Genomic DNA, 20,954 nt, shown 5'->3' on the forward strand with positions numbered 1-20,954 from the left:
CTACAGAAGCTAATAAGGGGACACAATGGCGTCATCTGGTGAAAAAAACAGGAACTACAAAGAAATAAAAAACGAAAAGCCAGAAATGAAACTAGAAACCCTCCAGGTCCTGACAACTCCCTACTTAACACACTATTCCCTACTCATTTAGATTTAAATTTGTGCTTTGAGTCTCCAGCAATGAATAAATCTACACTGGTACACTGGATTACAAATTTAATATAAATCAGACTACAACTCAACTCAACTCAAGTCAAGTTTATTTCTATTGCGCTTTTCACAACAGAAATTAACAGTGAAGGTGAATGGTGTGTGTTTATCCCTGATGAACAGCCGTGGCAACTGTGGCAAGGAAAAACTCTCTTAGATGTTATGAGGAAGAAACCTTGAGAGGAACCAGACTCAAAAGGGGAACCCATCCTCATCTGGGTGACATCAAGAGTTTGATCATAAATCTTTCAACAATACAGAACACTGGAGAGTGAGAACTAACATGATTACTGGAGTATAAGATTATAAGTGATGTTCTTTCTGCAGTCTTATACAGTCTATATGGTTATAAAACCAGGAGCTACTGAGTAACTCATAAAATAGCTCAACATTTGTGATCACCACAGATCCAGCATCAGCTTCTCCATGCCAGAGCCTTTAAACACTCCAGGAGGTCCAATGTCAAAACTCCACACATGAAGTGGGATCCAATTGGCGCTGATACATCTCTAGATGGTTCGGGATGTTTGTGGGCATCTACTTTGTTAAAGGTCCATAATCTTCATGAGGTGGGACTGGAGCTGGAGCAACATGAGGATGCCTCGGGATGGGGAGAGAAAGAGAAGCAGTAGAGAGAAATTAGCGTAGCTGCTGTTTATGATATTAACAGCACAAGTTGATAATGTGATGTGATCAGATGTTCTGGAGCACAAGGTTATGATGTGATGTGTGTTATGTGTAGAACTCTCTAAAAACATACGTCTTTAATCTGCACTTAAACTGGGAGAGTGTGTCTGAGCCCCGAACACTGTCAGGAAGACTATTCCAGAGTTTAGGAGCTATATGTGAGAATGTTCTACCACCTTTAGTGGACTTTGCTATTCTACTACTAGAAGCCCAGAGTTTTGAGATCTGAAGGAGCGTGATGGATTGTAGCGTGTTAGAAGACTGGAGATACATGGAGATAAACCATTTAATGCTTTATAAGTAAGAAGCAGTAGTTTGTAGTGGATTCGAAACTTAACAGGAAGCCAGTGTAGGGATGAGAAGATTGGAGTTATATGGTGATATTTTCTTGACCTCGTGAGAACTCTTGCTGCTGCATTCTGAACTAACTGAAGCTTGTTTATTAATGACGCAGGACATCCACCTAGTAATGCATTACAATAGTCTATTCTGGAGGTCATAAACGCATGGACGAGCTTCTCTGCATCAGATATAGACAACATGTTTCTTATCTTAGAAATATTTCTAAGGTGGAAGAAGCTGTTTTTGTAACTTGGGTGATATGATTATTAAAAGACAAGTTGCTCTAAAATAACTCCCAGGTCTTTTACTGTAGAACTAGTGGTTACAGAACATCCGTCTAAATGCAGGTTGAGATGCTGGAGCTTCTGTGTACTGGTTTTTGGGCCAATGAGCAAAATCTCAGTCTTATCAGAATTTAATAGTAGAAAGTTCTGGGTCATCCAATCTCTTATTTCCTTAACACACTCAGTTTTCCGAGCTAATTGAGTGTATCGCCTGGTTTAGATGAGATATATAGCTGGGTATCATCAGTGTGACACTGGAAGCTAATTCCATACCTTCTAATAATATTTCCTAAGGGAAGCATGTATACTGTGAAAAGCAGGGGTCCTAGAACTGAACCTTGTGGCACGCCATAATTTACTTGCATTAGCCTGGATAGCTCTCTATTTAAATCTATGAAATGGTAACGATCGGACAGGTAGGATTTAAACCAGCTTAATGCCTGTCCCTGAATGCCGATGTAATTCTGTAAGCGATCCAGGAGGAGATCATGATCTATAGTGTCAAACGCAGCACTAAGATCTAGTAAAACTAACAGCGAGATGAAGCCTTGGTCTGAAGCTAAAAACAGGTCATTAGTGATTTTAACTAGAGCCGTTTCTGTGCCATGATGGAGCCTGAAACCTGACTGAAACTCCTCAAAGATATTGTTCTCTTGTAAGTGGGAACAGAACTGGGCAGCGACAATCTTTTCTAAAATCTTACACATAAATGAAAGATTTGAAATTGGTCTGTAATTCGATAGCGTGTTTGGATCTAGATTAGGTTTTTTAATGAGGGGCTTAATAACTGCTAACTTGAGTGGTTTAGGGACGTGACCTAACGATAGTGAGGAGTTAATAATATTGAGAAGAGGCTCACCAGCTGTATATAACACTTCCTTCAGTAGATTTGTTGGAATGGGATCTAACTGACATGTTGTTGATTTGGTTTTGGTGATAAGATCATTCAGCTCTTCCTGTCCTGTACATGTAAAACATTGTAGATGTGGAGTTTTAGGTGAGATTGGATCAGGAGAAGCTGTCAAAGGTTGGACCTCTACAATTTTTTTTCTAATACTATACATTTTTTCAGTGAAGAAATTCAAAAAGTCCTCACTACTAAACTGTGATGGAACACATTTTTCAGATCCTTGATTTGTAGTTAATTTAGCAACTGTACTGTAAAGGAACCTGGTGGTTCTTTGGTGGTCTAGTGGTTAGGATGCGGCACTCTCACCGCTGCGGCCCGGGTTCGATCCCCGGTCAGGGAACCAACCCCAGCTATTAGGGTTTCACAAGCCCTAGTGCCGGTCCCAAGCCCGGATAAATGGGGAGGGTTGCGTTAGGAAGGATATCCAGCGTAAAACGTGCCAAATCAAACATGCGGATGGTCCGCTGTGGCGCCCCCTAATGGGAGAAGCTGAAAGAAAGTTTTTACTGAAAGGGAACCTGGGATTGTTTTTGTTGTTTTCTATGAGTTTGCTCTGATGTTCAGCTCTAGCAGCTTTTAGCATCTGTCTGTAGCTGAGCATACTGTCTTTATACGCAATTCTAAATACCTCCAATTTAGTTTTCCTCCATTTTCTCTCCAGATTACGTGTTGTTCTCTTGAGGGCATGCGTATGACTTTTATACCAAGGTGCAGGTGTTTGTTCTCTAACCTTTTTTAACCGGATGGGGGAAATGGTGTCTAATGTGCTAGTGAGGATAAGGTCTATGTTGTTAGCCATTTTATCAAGATTATTAGTAGTTATGGGTTTAGTGAGAAATTGAGATAAATCAGGCAGGTTATTTATGAATCTGTCCTTAGTGGTTGGAACAATAGTCCTACCAGGTCGATAACATGGTGCAACACGGCTAATCTGCTCTACCGGTAGTGTGTACAGTATAAGATAATGGTCTGTGATGTCATCACTCTGAGGTAAAATATCTATATCAGTGACATCTGCTCCGTGGGATATTATTAAGTCTAATGTGTGGTTAAAGCGATGAGTTGGTCTGGTGACGTTTTGTTTAACCCCAAAAGAGTTTAATAAGTCGACAAATGATAATCCTAGAGCATCGTTTACATCATCTACATGAATATTAAAATCTCCTACAAGCAGCACTTTATCAAAATCGATCACAAGATCTGAAAGAAAACAAGCAAACTCTTGAAGAAAATCAGCGTAGGGCCCTGGGGGTCTGTACACAGTGACCAGAGCGAGAGACAGTAGGGGGTTTCTATGTATGTCTGAAAGCACAATTTCAAGAACGAGCACTTCAAATGATTTAAAACTGAATCCTAGTCTCTGACTAACATTAAGAGAGGCACTAAAAATGGTTGCTACACCCGATGTCTTACCAGTCAGATGGTGTGAAGTATCCTGGAGATGTTATCTGATAGCACTGCTGCTCCAACTCTGCTGGGGTGCAGGCCATCAGGGCAGAAGAAATTTAGACGCTCCCAGAAACAGTTCTAGTTATTAATAAAGAGAAGTTTATGTTCTCGACACCATGACTGTAACCATTCATTTAGAGCTAAAAGTCTACTAAACTTCTCAGCCCCTCGCTGGTAAGTGGGAAGAGGTCCTGACACAATGATCCTCGTTGTGGGCGATGTGCTGCGTACCGTCTCCACCAGGATCCTTAAATCCATCTTTAAGATCTCTGTTTGCCTCAGCCTGGTGTCGTTCGTTCCAGCATGAAGAACAACAGCTCTGAAGTTCTCGTTCAGGATCACGGGTACCTGCGCAGCGACATCGAGAACACAAGCACCAGGAAAACAGCGAGTGTACACCTTACCTTTGGATCCGGTAGCGCGGACATGCCGGACGATGGAATCTCCAAGAATCACATTGTCGCGTTCCGTCTCGCGGAGAGGGGCGAAGCGGTTCTCGGTCGAGATCTCGAAGGGTGCTGGTGGTGGTGGGGAGACATCCTCGAATGGGGCTTGGCTCGTGTCTCAACTCTGTTGAGATAATTTTTTTTTATATATATATATATATATATATATATATATATATATATATATATATATATATATATATATATATATACAAAGACAAAGCAAACCTGAAAAAGTGTTTTGAAGTGTTTGAGTTAGATGAAGGTCTTCACATGTCGATAATCAGGGACTCCACTGTTCGGACATCTAGGGGAAGTTCATTCCACCACCTCGGTGCCAGAACAGAGAAGATCCTTGAAGTGTACTTACCTCTCATTCTAAGAGAAGGTGGTACCAGTGGAGCAGTGCTGGAGGATCTCAGACAGTGTGGTGCAGTGCGAGATGTGATGAGGTCACTGAGGTAAGATGGTGCTGGTCCATTTTTTAATTTGATATGTGCAGCTACTAGAAGCCAGTGGAGGAGCAGCAGTGGGGTGGTGTGGGAGAACTTGGGCAGATTGAACACAAGTCGTGCAGCTGTGTTTTGGATCATTTGCAGTGGATGAATAGCGTTCAGGGGAAGACCTGCCAGCAGAGAGCTGCAGTAGTCCAGTTTTGAAATCACAAGAGACTGAACAAGAACCTGGGCAGCCTGTATGGACAGAAACAGTCAAATTCTTCTGAAAGTAATGAGAAATTGCTTTATTTTATGTGCAAACGTGACTCCATGATGTGGCGGTTGAACAAGTAGATTTGAGAATTTAATGTCTGATCTGAGAAACGCTCCAAAGATACTGAGAAAAACTTTAACCATTTTGCAATCGAGGACTTATGCAATGATCTAATGCAGGGCTGCTCACACTTTTTCTTCTTGTGATCTGCATTTAAAATGCCCATGTGAAAAGGATCTATTCATTACAAAATTCTAAATATATATTTATTTATATAGAATGCATGTACTTTACATATTCATGTTACTGTAACTTGTATCACTTCCAGATGATCATCAGCTCTGGTGGAACTGTATAAGGACTTAATCTTCTATTGTGAAAAGGCAAAATCTAATAAATAAGTGAAAGTCACTGAGTGCGCTAGTTTTATAGGAGCTCGCACGTGTTGCACATGCGTGATGGCACCAGTGTTAGAGGAGATCTCAGACTTTTATTAAATGCTACGTGATCTACCCTCACTATATATATACTATCTGATGATGTTTGGGATGGAGTGTCTGATTCTTCTGCTCTTTTGGAATATTTAATGAGAATATTTTTATGAGCATGAAATAATCTGAATAAAATTCATAAAACCTCAAGAACATGTTTAATTAGCATTTATTCACACAAACCCATTAAAACACACACACACACACACACACACACACACACACACACACACACACACACATTATTATTATTCTATATTATATATAACAGTTATTCTAGCATCAGCGTGCAAACAATAACATTATTAAAGAAGCCGAATGAATTCCATCAACTTGTGATTCAGTAACTGATTCATTATATTCATAAAACTCATGTTAAATAAAGATGTAAACAATAAACACAAATATGTTTACCTTCAAAACAAAAACAGAATTAATTCACCACACACACACACACACACACACACACACACAGCTTTTATTAGTAAATTCTTTCATTTTCCACACACATCACGTTATTTACAAAAATATATAAATCTCTAATCTGAATTCTGAGCGGTGTTTAGGCGGTGGACCACGCCCTCTGGTGGGCGTGGCCAATACTGCAGTGTTTCTATGTGTACTTTCAGTGTTTTTATTGTAATATTATCAAGAAAACAAAGAAATAAGTTAAAAAAAAATAATAATGTAAATAAATCAAACAGAAAAGATCGGACTTCATCACACATCCAAAGGCATTCAGTTCATTTTATATTCATATTTTTCTCATATTTAGCATTATATTTATATTATTATTATTATATAAACCAAATTATATAAAATTATGTATATAATCTCTTCATTTCATTATTTTATTTATCTAATGCTCTATTGTTCATATTTACATGTATATTTATATATAATGTGTCAGTTATAATAAACATGTGTGCTGAAGCAGCTCTGGTTCCTGGTCTGGGTTTAATTCCAAATTCTATCTGTTTATATTGATCATTACTGATTATTTATTTTTCAGGTGAAAGGGATTAAGGGATTGTTCTTTCTAAGAAAAGGCCCTCTGAGGATGGAACATGAAACACCTGAAACATCCCATAATATTCTCACAGAGGTGACCTTCATGTAACTCCACTGGGTACTGAGATCCAGCAACACAAGACCTTTATCACCACTAATGAAAGGCCATGATAAGTAACACACACACACACACACACACACACACACACACATACACACATACACACACACACACACACACACACACACACACACACACATACATACATACATACACACATACACATACACACACACTCAGCCATAGTTGTAGGTGAAGTTGTAGCTGCTGGGCTCTTTGGGAATTGGGGGTGGAGCCTCAGGGATGTTGATGTTCTCCAGGTCCAGGAGGCGGAGCTTCATTTCCATGCTAATGAGTGTGTCGAGGTCACTGCGGGTCAAATCACTGCACATCTCCTTCCCCATTAACACACTGAGTCCATCCATCCATATACAGTACTGCGCACACATAAGAGTGATGTATAAGAGTGATGTGCGTGTAACATAAGAGTGATGTATTTCCTGCCTGCTGATGATAAATAAATAATTAAATAAATGATGAAAGAATTTGAGACAAACCTCATATTTACTCGGAGCCACGAAATTCAGAGCCTCATCAGGATCATAGAGTATAGAGAAGGCCAACTCCAACACATCCTACACACACACACACACACACACACACACACACACACACACACACACATTAGATTATTTATAATTATAGATTAAAATAGTCTATACATTTTGTTTTACAGAGAGTGTGTGTGTGTGTGTGTGTGTGTGTGTGTGTGTGTGTGTACCTTGTTTTGTTTGAGTGCACTTTTCTCCTTCATGTGTGGACAGTCTTTTCCCGTCACCACTGATTTAATGTCACACACTGAAACTGAACACAGAAAATGTACAGAATTAAATAATATTGTATTGTAATACATTTGGTTTGTTTTAGTTTTAGTTGTGTAATGTTGTTTATTTTAGCTTGTATAGATGTTGTGCTGAATGTTGTGTAGTGTTGTGTACTTTAGTTTATAAAGATTTTGTTGTCCTGAATGTTGTGTAGTTTGGTTTGTATGGATTTTGTTGTCCTGAATGTTGTGTAGTGTTGTGTAGTTTGGTTTGTATGGATTTTGTTGTCCTAAAATGTTGTGTAGTGTTGTGTAGTTTGGTTTGTATGGATTTTGTTGTGATGAATATTGTGTAGTGTTGTGTAGTTTGGTTTGTATGGATTTTGTTGTGCTGAATGTTGTGAAGTGTTGTGTAGTTTGGTTTGGATGGATTTTGTTGTGCTGAGTGTTGTGTAGTGTTGTGTAGTTTGGTTTGTATGGATTTTGTTGTCCTGAATGTTGTGTAGTTTGGTTTGGATGGATTTTGTTGTGATGAATATTGTAGTGTTGTGTAGTTTGGTTTGTATGGATTTTGTTGTCCTGAATGTTGTGTAGTTTGGTTTGTATGGATTTTGTTGTGATGAATATTGTGTAGTGTTGTGTAGTTTGGTTTGTATGGATTTTGTTGTGCTGAGTTTGTGTAGTGTTGTAGTTTGGTTTGTATGGATTTTGTTGTCCTGAATGTTGTGTAGTTTGGTTTGGATGGATTTTGTTGTGATGAATATTGTGTAGTGTTGTAGTTTGGTTTGTATGGATTTTGTTGTCCTGAATGTTGTGTAGTTTGGTTTGTATGGATTTTGTTGTGATGAATATTGTGTAGTGTTGTGTAGTTTGGTTTGTATGGATTTTGTTGTCCTGAATGTTGTGTAGTTTGGTTTGTATGGATTTTGTTGTGCTGAGTGTTGTGTAGTGTTGTGTAGTTTGGTTTGTATGGATTTTGTTGTGCTGAGTGTTGTGTAGTGTTGTGTAGTTTGGTTTGTATGGATTTTGTTGTGCTGAATGTTGCATTGTGTTTATTGTGCAGTGTGTGTCTCTTTGAGACTGTATCAGTTGTGTATTTAGTTGTGTAATGTTGTTTATTTTAGCTTGTATAGATGTTGTGCTGAATGTTGTGTAGTGTTGTGTACTTTAGTTTATAAAGATTTTGTTGTCCTGGATGTTGTGTAGTTTGGTTTGTATGGATTTTGTTGTCCTGAATGTTGTGTAGTGTTGTGTAGTTTGGTTTGTATGGATTTTGTTGTGCTGAATGTTGTGTAGTTTGGTTTGTATGGATTTTGTTGTGCTGAATGTTGTGAAGTGTTGTGTAGTTTGGTTTGTATGGATTTTGTTGTGCTGAGTGTTGTGTAGTGTTGTGTAGTTTGGTTTGTATTGATTTTGTTGTCCTGAATGTTGTGTAGTTTGGTTTGGATGGATTTTGTTGTGATGAATATTGTGTAGTGTTGTGTAGTTTGGTTTGTATGGATTTTGTTGTCCTGAATGTTGTGTAGTTTGGTTTGTATGGATTTTGTTGTGCTGAATGTTGTGTAGTGTTGTGTAGTTTGGTTTGTATGGATTTTGTTGTGCTGAGTTTCGTGTAGTGTTGTGTAGTTTGGTTTGTATGGATTTTGTTGTCCTGAATGTTGTGTAGTTTGGTTTGGATGGATTTTGTTGTGATGAATATTGTGTAGTGTTGTGTAGTTTGGTTTGTATGGATTTTGTTGTCCTGAATGTTGTGTAGTTTGGTTTGTATGGATTTTGTTGTGATGAATATTGTGTAGTGTTGTGTAGTTTGGTTTGTATGGATTTTGTTGTCCTGAATGTTGTGTAGTTTGGTTTGTATGGATTTTGTTGTGCTGAGTGTTGTGTAGTGTTGTGTAGTTTGGTTTGTATGGATTTTGTTGTGCTGAATGTTGCATTGTGTTTATTGTGCAGTGTGTGTCTCTTTGAGACTGTATCAGTGAATACGTTGTGAATTGAATTTGTCCAGTACAGTGTAACTTTGGTTAACATTAGCACCACGTTGGTTACATAAAAAACACTTTAGTTCCTAAAGTAATTGTGTAATTGTGAGTTTTTGAGTGTCTTACTTTTATCTGTGAGCATTTCAAAAGGCACCTCCCCCTGAGGAGACTCGTCCACGTCTCCATAATGCAGAACTTTATGGTTCAGAGATAAACGACAAAACCAAAACTTCTCTGAAAACCAAAGAGTTAAAACTCATTTCATTCTCAATTCTGATGCAGTGTAGAACAGAAGCAATAAATATAAACCCTACAGTAATATTAATAATAATAATAGTAATAATAATAATAATAATAATAATAATAATAATAATAATAATAAGGATGGAGACCTTGTCTGCGTCGGTGAGCGAGTTTCCTGAAACAGCTTCCATCACACAGCCGGTTTAATCTCTGCTGTTTAATCAACTCCAAAATCTCTGGCTGAATCCTTTCACGCAGCTCACTGTAGCCCACACACAAACACAAACACACAAACACAAAAACAAACAGACACACAAACACAAACATAAACAAACACAAACAGACACACAAACACAAACACAAACAGACACAGACACAGAGGGGGTGTTTTAGAGGGGTGTGTGGTTATAGAGGGTGTGTGTGGTTATAGAGGGGGTGATTATAGAGGGTGTGTGGTTATAGAGGGTGTGTGGTTATAGTGGGGTGTTTGGTTATAGTGGGACGTGTGGTTATAGATGGGTGTGCGGTTATAGAGGGGGTGTGGAGGGGTGTGTGGTTATAGAGGGGTGTGCAGTTATAGAGGTGTGGTAACAGTGGGGTGTGTGGTTATAGAGGTGTGTGGTTATAGGGGTGTGTGGTTATAGAGTGTGTGGAGGGTGTGTGGTTATAGAGGGTGTGTGAAGAGGTGTGTGGTTATAAAGGGTGTGTGGAGGGTGTGTGGTTATAGAGGGTGTGTGGTTATAGAGGGTGTGTGGAAGAGTGTGTGGTTATAGAGGTGTGTGGTTATAGAGTGTGTGTTTATAGAGGGTGTGTGGAGGGTGTGTGGTTATAGAGTGTGTGGAAGGTGTGTGGTTATAGAGGGTGTGTGTGGTTATAGAGGTGTGTGGAGGTGTGTGGTTATAGAGTGTGTGGAAGGGTGTGTGGTTATAGAGGGTGTGTGTTTATAGAGGGTGTGTGGTTATAGAGAGGTGTCTGGAGGGTGTGTGGAGGGGTGTGGTTATAGTGTGTGGTTATAGGGGTGTGTGGTTATAGAGGGTGTGTGGTTATAGAGGGTGTGTGGTTATAGAGGGTGTGTGGTTATAGAGGGTGTGTGGTATAGAGGGGTGTGGTTATAGAGGGTGTGTGGAGGGTGTGTGGTTATAGAGGGTGTGTGGTTATAGAAGGTGTGTGGAGGGGTGTGGTTATAGAGGGTGTGTGAAGGGTGTGTGGTTATAGAGGGGTGTGGTTATAGAGGGTGTGTGGAGGGTGTGTGGTATAGAGGTGTGTGGTTATAGAGGTGTGTGGAGGTGTGTGTGGTTATAGAGGGTGTGTGAGGGTGTGTGGTTATAGAGTGTGTGGTTATAGAGGGTGTGTGAGGTGTGTGGTTATAGAGGGTGTGTGGTTATAGAGGGTGTGTGAAGGGTGTGTGGTTATAGAGTGTGGTTATAGAGTGTGTGGTTATAGAGGGTGTGTGGTTATAGGGTGTGTGGAGGGTGTGTGGTTATAGAGGTGTGTGTGGTATAGAGGGTGTGTGGTTATAGATGGGTGTGTGGAGGGGTGTGGTTATAGAGGTGTGTGGTTATAGAGGGTGTGTGGTTATAGAGGGTGTGTGTGTGGTTATAGAGGGTGTGTGAAGGGTGTGTGGTTATAGAGGGTGTGTGGTTATAGAGTGTGTGAAGGGTGTGTGGTTATAGAGGGGTGTGAAGGTGTGGTTATAGAGGGTGTGTGGTTATAGAAGGTGTGTGAAGGGTGTGTGGTTATAGAGGTGTGTGGTTATAGAGGGTGTGTGAAGGGGTGTGGTTATAGAGGTGTGTGGTTATAGAGGTGTGTGTGGTTATAAAGGGGTGTGTGGTATAGAGGTGTGTGGTTATAGAGGGGTGTGTTATAGAGGTGTGTGAAGGGTGTGTGGTTATAGAAGGGTGTGTGGTTATAGAGGTGTGTGGTTATAGGGGTGTGTGGTTATAGGGGTGTGTGGTTATAGAGGGGTGTGTGGTTATAGAGGGGTGTGTGAAGGGTGTGTGGTTATAGAGGGTGTGTGGTTATAGAGGTGTGTGGTTATAGAGGTGTGTGGTTATAGAGGGGTGTGGTTATAGAGGGTGTGTGAAGGTGTGTGGTTATAGAGTGTGTGTGGTTATAGAGGGGTGTGTGAAGGGTGTGTGGTTATAGAGGGGTGTGTGGTTATAGAAGGTGTGTGAAGGGGTGTGGTTATAGAGGTGTGTGGTTATAGAGGGGTGTGTGTTATAGAGGTGTGTGTGGTTATAGAGGGTGTGTGGTTATAGAGGGGTGTGTGGTTATAGAAGGGGTGTGAAGGGTGTGTGGTTATAGAGGGGTGTGGTTATAGAGGGTGTGTGAAGGGTGTGTGGAGGGTGTGTGGAAGGGTGTGTGGTTATAGAGGTGTGTGGAGGTGTGTGGTATAGAGGTGTGTTATAGAGGTGTGTTATAGAGGGTGTGTGGTTATAGAGGTGTGTGAAGGGGTGTGGTTATAGAGGGTGTGTGGTTATAGGGGTGTGGTTATAGGGTGTGTGGTTATAGAGGTGTGAAGGGGTGTGGTTATAGAGGGGTGTGGAGGGGTGTGGTTATAGAGGGTGTGTGGTTATAGAGTGTGTGGTTATAGAGGGTGTGTGGTTATAGAGAGGTGTGTGTGGTTATAGAGAGGTGTGTGGTTATAGAGGGGTGTGTGGTTATAGGGTGTGTGGAGGGTGTGTGGTTATAGAGGGTGTGTGGGGTGTGTGGTTATAGAGGTGTGTGGTTATAGAGGGTGTGTGGTTATAGAGGGGTGTGTGGTTATAGAGGTGTGTGGTTATAGAGGGTGTGTGGTTATAGAGGGGTGTGGTTATAGAGGTGTGTGGTTATAGAGGGGTGTGTAGTTATAGAGGGTGTGTGGTTATAGAGGTGTGTGTGTGGTTATAGAGGTGTGTGGTTATAGAGGGTGTGTGGTTATAGAGGGGTGTGTGGTTATAGAGGGTGTGTGAAGGGGTGTGGTTATAGAGGTGTGTGGTTATAGTAGGTGTGTGAAGGGTGTGTGGAGGGTGTGTGGTTATAGAGGGGTGTGTGGTTATAGTAGGGTGTGTGAAGGGGTGTGGTTATAGAGGGGTGTGTATAGAGGGTGTGTGGTTATAGAGGGTGTGTGGTTATAGAGGGTGTGTGAAGGTGTGTGGTTATAGAGGGTGTGTGGTTATAGAGGTGTGTGAAGGGTGTGTGGTTATAGAGGGTGTGTGGTTATAGTAGGGTGTGTGAAGGTGTGGTTATAGAGGGGTGTGGTTATAGAGGGTGTGTGGTTATAGAGGGTGTGTGAAGGGTGTGTGGTTATAGAGGTGTGTGGAGGGTGTGTGGTTATAGAGGTGTGTGGTTATAGAGGGTGTGTGAAGGGTGTGTGTGGTTATAGAGGTGTGGTTATAGAGGTGTGTGTGGAGGGTGTGTGGTTATAGAGGGTGTGTGGTTATAGAGGTGTGTGGTTATAGAAGGTGTGAAGGGTGTGTGGTTATAGTAGGTGTGTGAAGGGTGTGTGGTTATAGAGGTGTGTGGTTATAGAAGGGTGTGTGGTTATAGAGGTGTGTGGTTATAGTAGGGTGTGTGAAGGGTGTGTGGTTATAGAGGGTGTGTGGTTATAGGGTGTGTGGTTATAGAGGGTGTGTGGTTATAGAGGTGTGTGGTTATAGAAGGGTGTGTGGTTATAGGTGTGTGGTTATAGAGGTGTGTGGTTATAGTAGGGTGTGTGTGAAGGGTGTGTGGTTATAGAGGGTGTGTGGTTATAGTAGGTGTGTGTGAAGGGTGTGTGGTTATAGTTATAGAGGGTGTGTGGTTATAGAGTGTGTGGTTATAGAGGTGTGTGGAGGGTGTGTGGTTATAGAGGGTGTGTGGTTATAGTTATAGAGGGTGTGTGAAGGGTGTGTGTGGTTATAGAGGGGTGTGGTTATAGGGTGTGTGGTTATAAAGGGGTGTGTGGTTATAGAGGGTGTGTGGTTATAGAGGGTGTGTGAAGGGTGTGTGTGGTTATAGAGGGGTGTGGTTATAAAGGGGTGTGTGGTTATAAAGGGGTGTGTGGAGGGTGTGTGGGTATAGAGGTGTGTGGTTATAGAAGGTGTGTGAAGGGTGTGTGGTTATAGATGTGTGGTTATAGTAGGTGTGTGAAGGGGTGTGGTTATAGATGTGTGGTTATAGTAGGGTGTGTGAAGGTGTGGTTATAGAGGGTGTGTGGTTATAGAGGGTGTGTGAAGGGTGTGTGGTTATAGAGTGTGTGGTTATAGATGTGTGGTTATAGTAGGTGTGTGAAGGGTGTGTGGTTATAGATGTGTGGTTATAGATGTGTGGTTATAGAGGGGTGTGTGGTTATAGTAGGGTGTGTGAAGGGGTGTGTGGTTATAGAGGGGTGTGTGGTTATAGAGGGTGTATAAGTCTCACATGATAGGAGCAGAGTGGAAGTCATCCTGGTTTAGTCTCTCAGAGTGTCTCAGCCTCAGGATCTCTGAGTAACTCAGACTGTAGAGCTTCACCTTCAGCTGATCCAGAGTCAAAGGCTTCATTGCTAACACACGCACAATCTGCTCCCGGACTACCTGCATCACCTGCACACACACGCGCGCGCCCACACACACACACACACACACACACACCCCATCATCACCCTCAACATCACCCCATCATCACCCCATCATCACCCCATCATCACCCCATCATCACCCTCAACAACAACCCCATCATCACCCTCAACATCAACCCCATCATCACCCCATCATCACCCTCAACATCAACCCCATCATCACCCTCAACATCAACCCCATCATCACCTCAACATCACCCTCAACATCACGCCCATCATCACCCTCAACATCAACCCCATCATCACCCCATCATCACCCTCAACATCAACTCCATCATCACCCTCAACATCAACCCCATCATCACCCCAACATCAACCCCATCATCACCCCAACATCAACCCCATCAACACCCTCAACATCAACTCCATCATCACCCTCAACATCACCCCATCATCACCCTCAACATCAACCCCATCATCACCCTCAACATCAACCCCATCATCACCCCATCATCACCCTCAACATCAACCCCATCATCACCCTCAACATTAACCCCATCATCACCCTCAACATCAACTCCATCATTACAACCCCATCATCACCCTCAACATCAACCCCATCATCACCCCAACATCAACCCCATCATCACCCTCAACATCAACCCCATCATCACCCTCAACATCACCCCATCATCACCCTCAACATCACCCCATCATCACCCTCAACATCAACCCCATCATCACCCTCAACATCAACCCCATCATCACCTCAACATCACCCCATCATCACCCTCAACATCAACTCCATCATCACCCTCAACATCACCCCATCATCACCCCAACATCAACCCCATCAACACCCTCAACATCAACTCCATCATCACCCTCAACATCACCCCATCATCACCTCAACATCAACCCCATCATCACCCTCAACATCAACCCCATCATCACCCCAACATCAACCCCATCATCACCCTCAACATCACCCCCATCAACAACCTCAACATCACCCCATCATCACCCTCAACATCAACCCCAACATTAACCCCATCATCACCCTCAACATCAACTCCATCATTACAACCCCATCATCACCCTCAACATCAACCCCATCACCACCCTCAACATCAACCCCATCATCACCTCAACATCACCCCATCATCACCCCAACATCACCCCATCATCACCCTCAACATCACCCCATCATCACCCTTAACATCACCCCATCATCACCCCATCATCACCCTCAACATCAACCCCATCATCACCCTCACAACAACCCCATCATCACCCTCAACATCAACCCCATCATCACCCTCAACATCAACCCCATCATCACAACCCCATCATCACTCAACATCAACCCCATCATCACCCTCAACATCACCCCATCATCACCCTCAACATCACCCCATCATCACCCTTAACATCACCCCAACATCACCCCATCATCAACATCAACCCCATCATCACCCTAACATCACCCCATCATCACCCCATCATCACCCTCAACATCAACCCCATCATCAACCCCATCATCACCCTCAACATCAACCCCATCTTCACAACCCCATCATCACCCTCAACATCAGCTCCATCATTACAACCCCATCATCACCCTCAACATCAACCCCATCATCACCCTTAACATCAACCCCATCATCACCCTCAACATCACCCCCATCAACAACCTCAACATCACCCCATCATCACCCCAACATCAACCCCATCATCACCCTCAACATCAACCCCATCATCACCCTCAACATCAACCCCATCATCACCTCAACATCAACCCCATCATCACTCAACATCACCCTCATCATCACCCTCTACATCACCCCATCATCACCCCATCATCACCCTCAACATCAACCCCATCATCACAACCCCATCACCACCCTCAACATCAACCCCAACATCAACCCCATCATCACCCCATCATCACCCTTAACATCAACCCCATCACCACCCTCAACATCACCCTCATCATCACCCTCAACATCAACCCCATCATCACCCTCAACATCAACCTTATGTGAAGGGGTGTGTGGTTATAGAGGTGTGGTTATAGAGTGTGTGGTTATAGAGGGTGTGTGGTTATAGTAGGGTGTGTGAAGGGTGTGTGGTTATAGAGGGTGTGTGGTTATAGAAGGGTGTGTGGTTATAGAGGTGTGTGGTTATAGTAGGGTGTGTGAAGGGTGTGTGGTTATAGAGGTGTGTGGAGGGTGTGTGGAGGGTGTGTGGTTATAGAGGTGTGTGGTTATAGAAGGGTGTGTGAAGGGTGTGTGGTTATAGAGGGTGTGTGGTTATAGTAGGGTGTGTGAAGGGTGTGTGGTTATAGAGGGGTGTGGTTATAGAGGGTGTGGTTATAGAAGGGTGTGTGGTTATAGAGGGTGTGTGGTTATAGAGGTGTGTGAAGGGGTGTGGTTATAGAGGGTGTGTGGTTATAGTAGGGTGTGTGAAGGGTGTGTGGTTATAGAGGGTGTGTGGTTATAGAGGGTGTGTGGTTATAGAGGGTGTGTGGAGGGTGTGTGGTTATAGAGGGTGTGTGGTTATAGAGGGTGTGTGGTTATAGAGGTGTGTGGAGGGTGTGTGGTTATAGAGGGTGTGTGGTTATAGAGGGTGTGTGAAGGGTGTGTGGTTATAGAGGGTGTGTGGAGGGTGTGTGGTTATAGAGGTGTGTGGTTATAGAGGTGTGTGGTTATAGAAGGGTGTGTGAAGGGGTGTGGTTATAGAGGGTGTATAAGTCTCACATGATAGGAGCAGAGTGGAAGTCATCCTGGTTTAGTCTCTCAGAGTGTCTCAGCCTCAGGATCTCTGAGTAACTCAGACTGTAGAGCTTCACCTTCAGCTGATCCAGAGTCAAAGGCTTCATTGCTAACACACGCACAATCTGCTCCCGGACTACCTGCATCACCTGCACACACACACACATGCACACACACACACACACACACACACCCCATCATCACCCTCAACATCACCCCATCATCACCCCATCATCACCCCATCATCACCCCATCATCACCCTCAACATCAACCCCATCATCACCCTCAACATCAACCCCATCATCACCCCATCATCACCCTCAACATCAACCCCATCATCACCCTCAACATCAACCCCATCATCACCCTCAACATCACCCTCAACATCACGCCCATCATCACCCTCAACATCAACCCCATCATCACCCCATCATCACCCCAACATCAACCCCATCATCACCCTCAACATCAACCCCATCATCACCCTCAACATCAACCCCATCATCACCCCAACATCAACCCCATCAACACCCTCAACATCAACTCCATCATCACCCTCAACATCACCCCATCATCACCCTCAACATCAACCCCATCATCACCTCAACATCAACCCCATCATCACCCCATCATCACCCTCAACATCAACCCCATCATCACCCCATCATCACCCTCAACATCAACCCCATCATCACAACCCCATCACCACCCAACATGAACCTCAACACCAACCCAACATCAACCCCATCAACACCCTCAACATCACCCTCAACATCAACCCCATCACCACCCTCAACATCACCCTCATCATCACCCTCAACATCAACCCCATCATCACCCTCAACATCAACCTTATCATCACCCTCAACATCAACCCCATCATCACATTCAACATCAACCCCATCACCACCTCAACATCAACCCCATCATCACCCCAACATCACCCCATCATCACCCCAACATCACCCCATCATCACCCTCAACATCACCCCATCATCACCCCATCATCACCCTTAACATCACCCCATCATCACCCCATCATCACCCTCAACATCAACCCCATCATCACCCCATCATCACCCTCAACATCAACCCCATCATCACAACCCCATCATCACCTCAACATCAACTCCATCATTACAACCCCATTATCACCCTCAACATCAACCCCATCATCACCCTTAACATCACCCCAATCATCACCCCAACATCAACCCCATCATCACCCCATCATCACCCAATACATCAACCCCATCATCACCCTCAACATCAACCCCATCATCACCCCAACATCAACCCCATCATCAACCCCATCATCACATTCAACATCAACTCCATCATCACCCTCAACATCACCCTCAACATCACCCCATCATCACCCCATCATCACCCTCAACATCAACCCCATCATCACAACCCCATCACCACCCGAACATGAACCTCAACACCAACCCAACATCAACCCCATCATCACCCTTAACATCAACCCCATCACCACCCTCAACATCACCCTCATCATCACCCTCAACATCAACCCCATCATCACCCTCAACATCAACCTTATCATCACCCTCAACATTAACCCCATCATCACCCTCAACATCAACTCCATCATTACAACCCCATCATCACCCTCAACATCAACCCCATCATCACCCTCAACATCAACCTTATCACCACCCACACTCACACACACTCACACACACTTACAGTCACAGACTCAATCACACACACAAACACACTCTCTCACACACTCAGTCACACACTCAGTCATACACACACACACACTCTCTCTCTCTCTCTCTCTCTCTCTCTCTCTCTCTCTCTCTCTCTCTCTCTCTCTCTTTCTCTCACACACACACACACACACACAAACACACTCTCTCTCTCACACACACTCAGTCATACACTCACTCATATACACACACACACACACACATGCACACACATGCACACTCATGCACACTCATGCACACTCATGCACACTCATGCACACACTTACAGTCACAGACTCAATCACACACACACAACACACTCTCACACACACACTCAGTCACACACTCAGTCATACACACACACACACACTCTCTCTCTCTCTCTCTCTCTCTCTCTCTCTCTCTCTTTTCTCACACACTCACCCATACACACACATACAAACACACTCTCTTTCTCTCTCACACACATGCACACACTCACTCATATACACACACACACATGCACACACATGCACACACATGCACACACACACACACACACACTCTCTCTCTCTTTCTCTCTCACACACACACATCACACACACACACACACACACACACACACACACACACACACACACACACACACCTTGTTGAAGTCCTCAGTTGTGGCTCTCATCTCCTTCCAGGTTTTATTAAGCAGTTGGATACAGACGCAGAAAAACTCCTCCCACGCTCGATCATGAGTGAAGAACATCGGGTGATAATCATTACAGCCCTCATTTGCTACACACACACACACACACACACACACAATTCACTTTACCATTTACTGTATCTTGGTGTATATATATATACATATTTGAAAGTTTGTGTATATATTGTGTGTGTGTGTGTGTGTGTGTGTGTGTGTGTGTGTGTGTGTGTGTGTGTGTGTGTGTTACATACGTAGTTCTCCAACTTGCAGTATTTCACACAGCATTCTCGTCAGCTCAATCACACACCGACCAAATGGACACTCGTGTTTATCCTCACGACTGCTATTCTCCAAAACAATCTAACACACACACACACACACACACACACACACACACGTAACTATATACACACTACATATATAAATGAAAGATGGTAAGATTCAGGTATTTGCATCTGTGCTTCAGCATACCGGTTTTTAACATATTTGCGTCAATAAAAAAATATTTCTTCTTTTTTCGGCTGCTCCCATTAGGGGGCGCCACAGCGCATCATCCGTCTCCATACCCCCCTGTCCTCTACATCTGCCTCTTTCATCCCAACTACCTGCATGTCTTCTCTCACAACATCCATAAACCTCCTCCTTGTTCTTCCTCTTTATTTCTATGTAATTAGAAGTAGATGCACTATAGATTTAATATTTAAAAAGTGACCAGTAGTTTGTGAGAAATATTTAATATGTAGACTGATTTCTGCACGTTTCTCGAGCGCGGTTTCTCAGTATCGCTGCTGCTACGTGAACATGACGCATCACAACACTATGGAGACGGAGACGTGTCCTGAGTCATGTAGAATACAGATTAACATGCCAGAGGCGAAGCTGCATCAGAAAACACTTAAACTATTTGTACCATAATGATTTATATAGAATAAAATTTTTCGTTGTGTTGTGTTGAATGGAAATCGGATCACACGGATCGTATCGGCAGCTTCTTCATATTTATACTGAATGTAGGTTTTATCGTTGGTTATGCAGCGAGATGCGAATTGCATTGGCTTCAGTTAAGGAGATGCACATCCCTAGTGTGTGTTTGTTAGTGTGTGTGTGTGTGTGTGTGTGTGTGTGTGTGTGTGTGTGTGTGTGTTACCCGTGTGTAGGTATCAGGGTGGACTTTAGCGAGATAGAGCATGTTATCGAGGGCCAGGAGTCCGGGAGGAGTCTGAGTGAAATCCAGCGCAGGGTTTACACCGTTCTGTAACACACACACCAGCACACATTTCCTTTCACTCTGTGTGTGTGTGTGTGTGTGTGTGTGTGTGTGTGTGTGTGTGTGTGTGCGTAAGCGTGTGTGAGAGAAACTCACAGTAAAGCCAAGTAGTTTGTAGTCTTTAGTGTAAAGAGCTTTTCTCTTCTCTGTGCCGGTCGAGTCGCTCTCACCATCAAACGCCAACCTGCGCAACTCAAACAGTGCATCTCTCTGAGCCTGAACACACACACACACACACACACACACACACACACACACACACACACACACACACACACACACACACAGTCAGGTATTTAAAAGTATGTGGCAGAAAGAGCTGAGATGTTTTGTTCTGAAAGTGTTGGTTTCTATA

At 43.3% G+C, this 20,954-nt stretch overlaps 1 protein-coding gene across 2 annotated transcripts in view; it reads right to left on the reverse strand.

Moving 5' to 3' along the window:
* Positions 1 to 5,683: 5,683 nt before the first annotated feature.
* The window catches only part of elmo2 (engulfment and cell motility 2), a 23,479-nt gene continuing 8,208 nt past the window's right edge, over positions 5,684 to 20,954 (reverse strand). Inside the window, exons 12-21 of one of the 2 annotated variants that reach the window (XM_046875100.1) lie at positions 20,696 to 20,815; positions 20,480 to 20,584; positions 19,584 to 19,692; positions 19,285 to 19,421; positions 16,926 to 17,089; positions 9,797 to 9,909; positions 9,531 to 9,638; positions 7,384 to 7,466; positions 7,160 to 7,237; positions 5,684 to 7,039 (exon numbers count right to left, since the gene is read on the reverse strand). In XM_046875100.1, the coding sequence (XP_046731056.1) occupies positions 6,839 to 7,039; positions 7,160 to 7,237; positions 7,384 to 7,466; positions 9,531 to 9,638; positions 9,797 to 9,909; positions 16,926 to 17,089; positions 19,285 to 19,421; positions 19,584 to 19,692; positions 20,480 to 20,584; positions 20,696 to 20,815 (1,218 nt within the window). In that variant the 3' untranslated portion in view covers positions 5,684 to 6,838. Of the gene's footprint in view, positions 7,040 to 7,159; positions 7,238 to 7,383; positions 7,467 to 9,530; positions 9,639 to 9,796; positions 9,910 to 14,027; positions 14,189 to 16,925; positions 17,090 to 19,284; positions 19,422 to 19,583; positions 19,693 to 20,479; positions 20,585 to 20,695; positions 20,816 to 20,954 lie in introns of those variants that run through there. The other variant, XM_046875099.1, reaches the window with a different exon arrangement.

The sequence above is a fragment of the Silurus meridionalis genome, chromosome 19 (assembly GCF_014805685.1).
Source record: "Silurus meridionalis isolate SWU-2019-XX chromosome 19, ASM1480568v1, whole genome shotgun sequence".
NCBI classification, from domain to species: Eukaryota; Metazoa; Chordata; class Actinopteri; order Siluriformes; family Siluridae; genus Silurus; species Silurus meridionalis.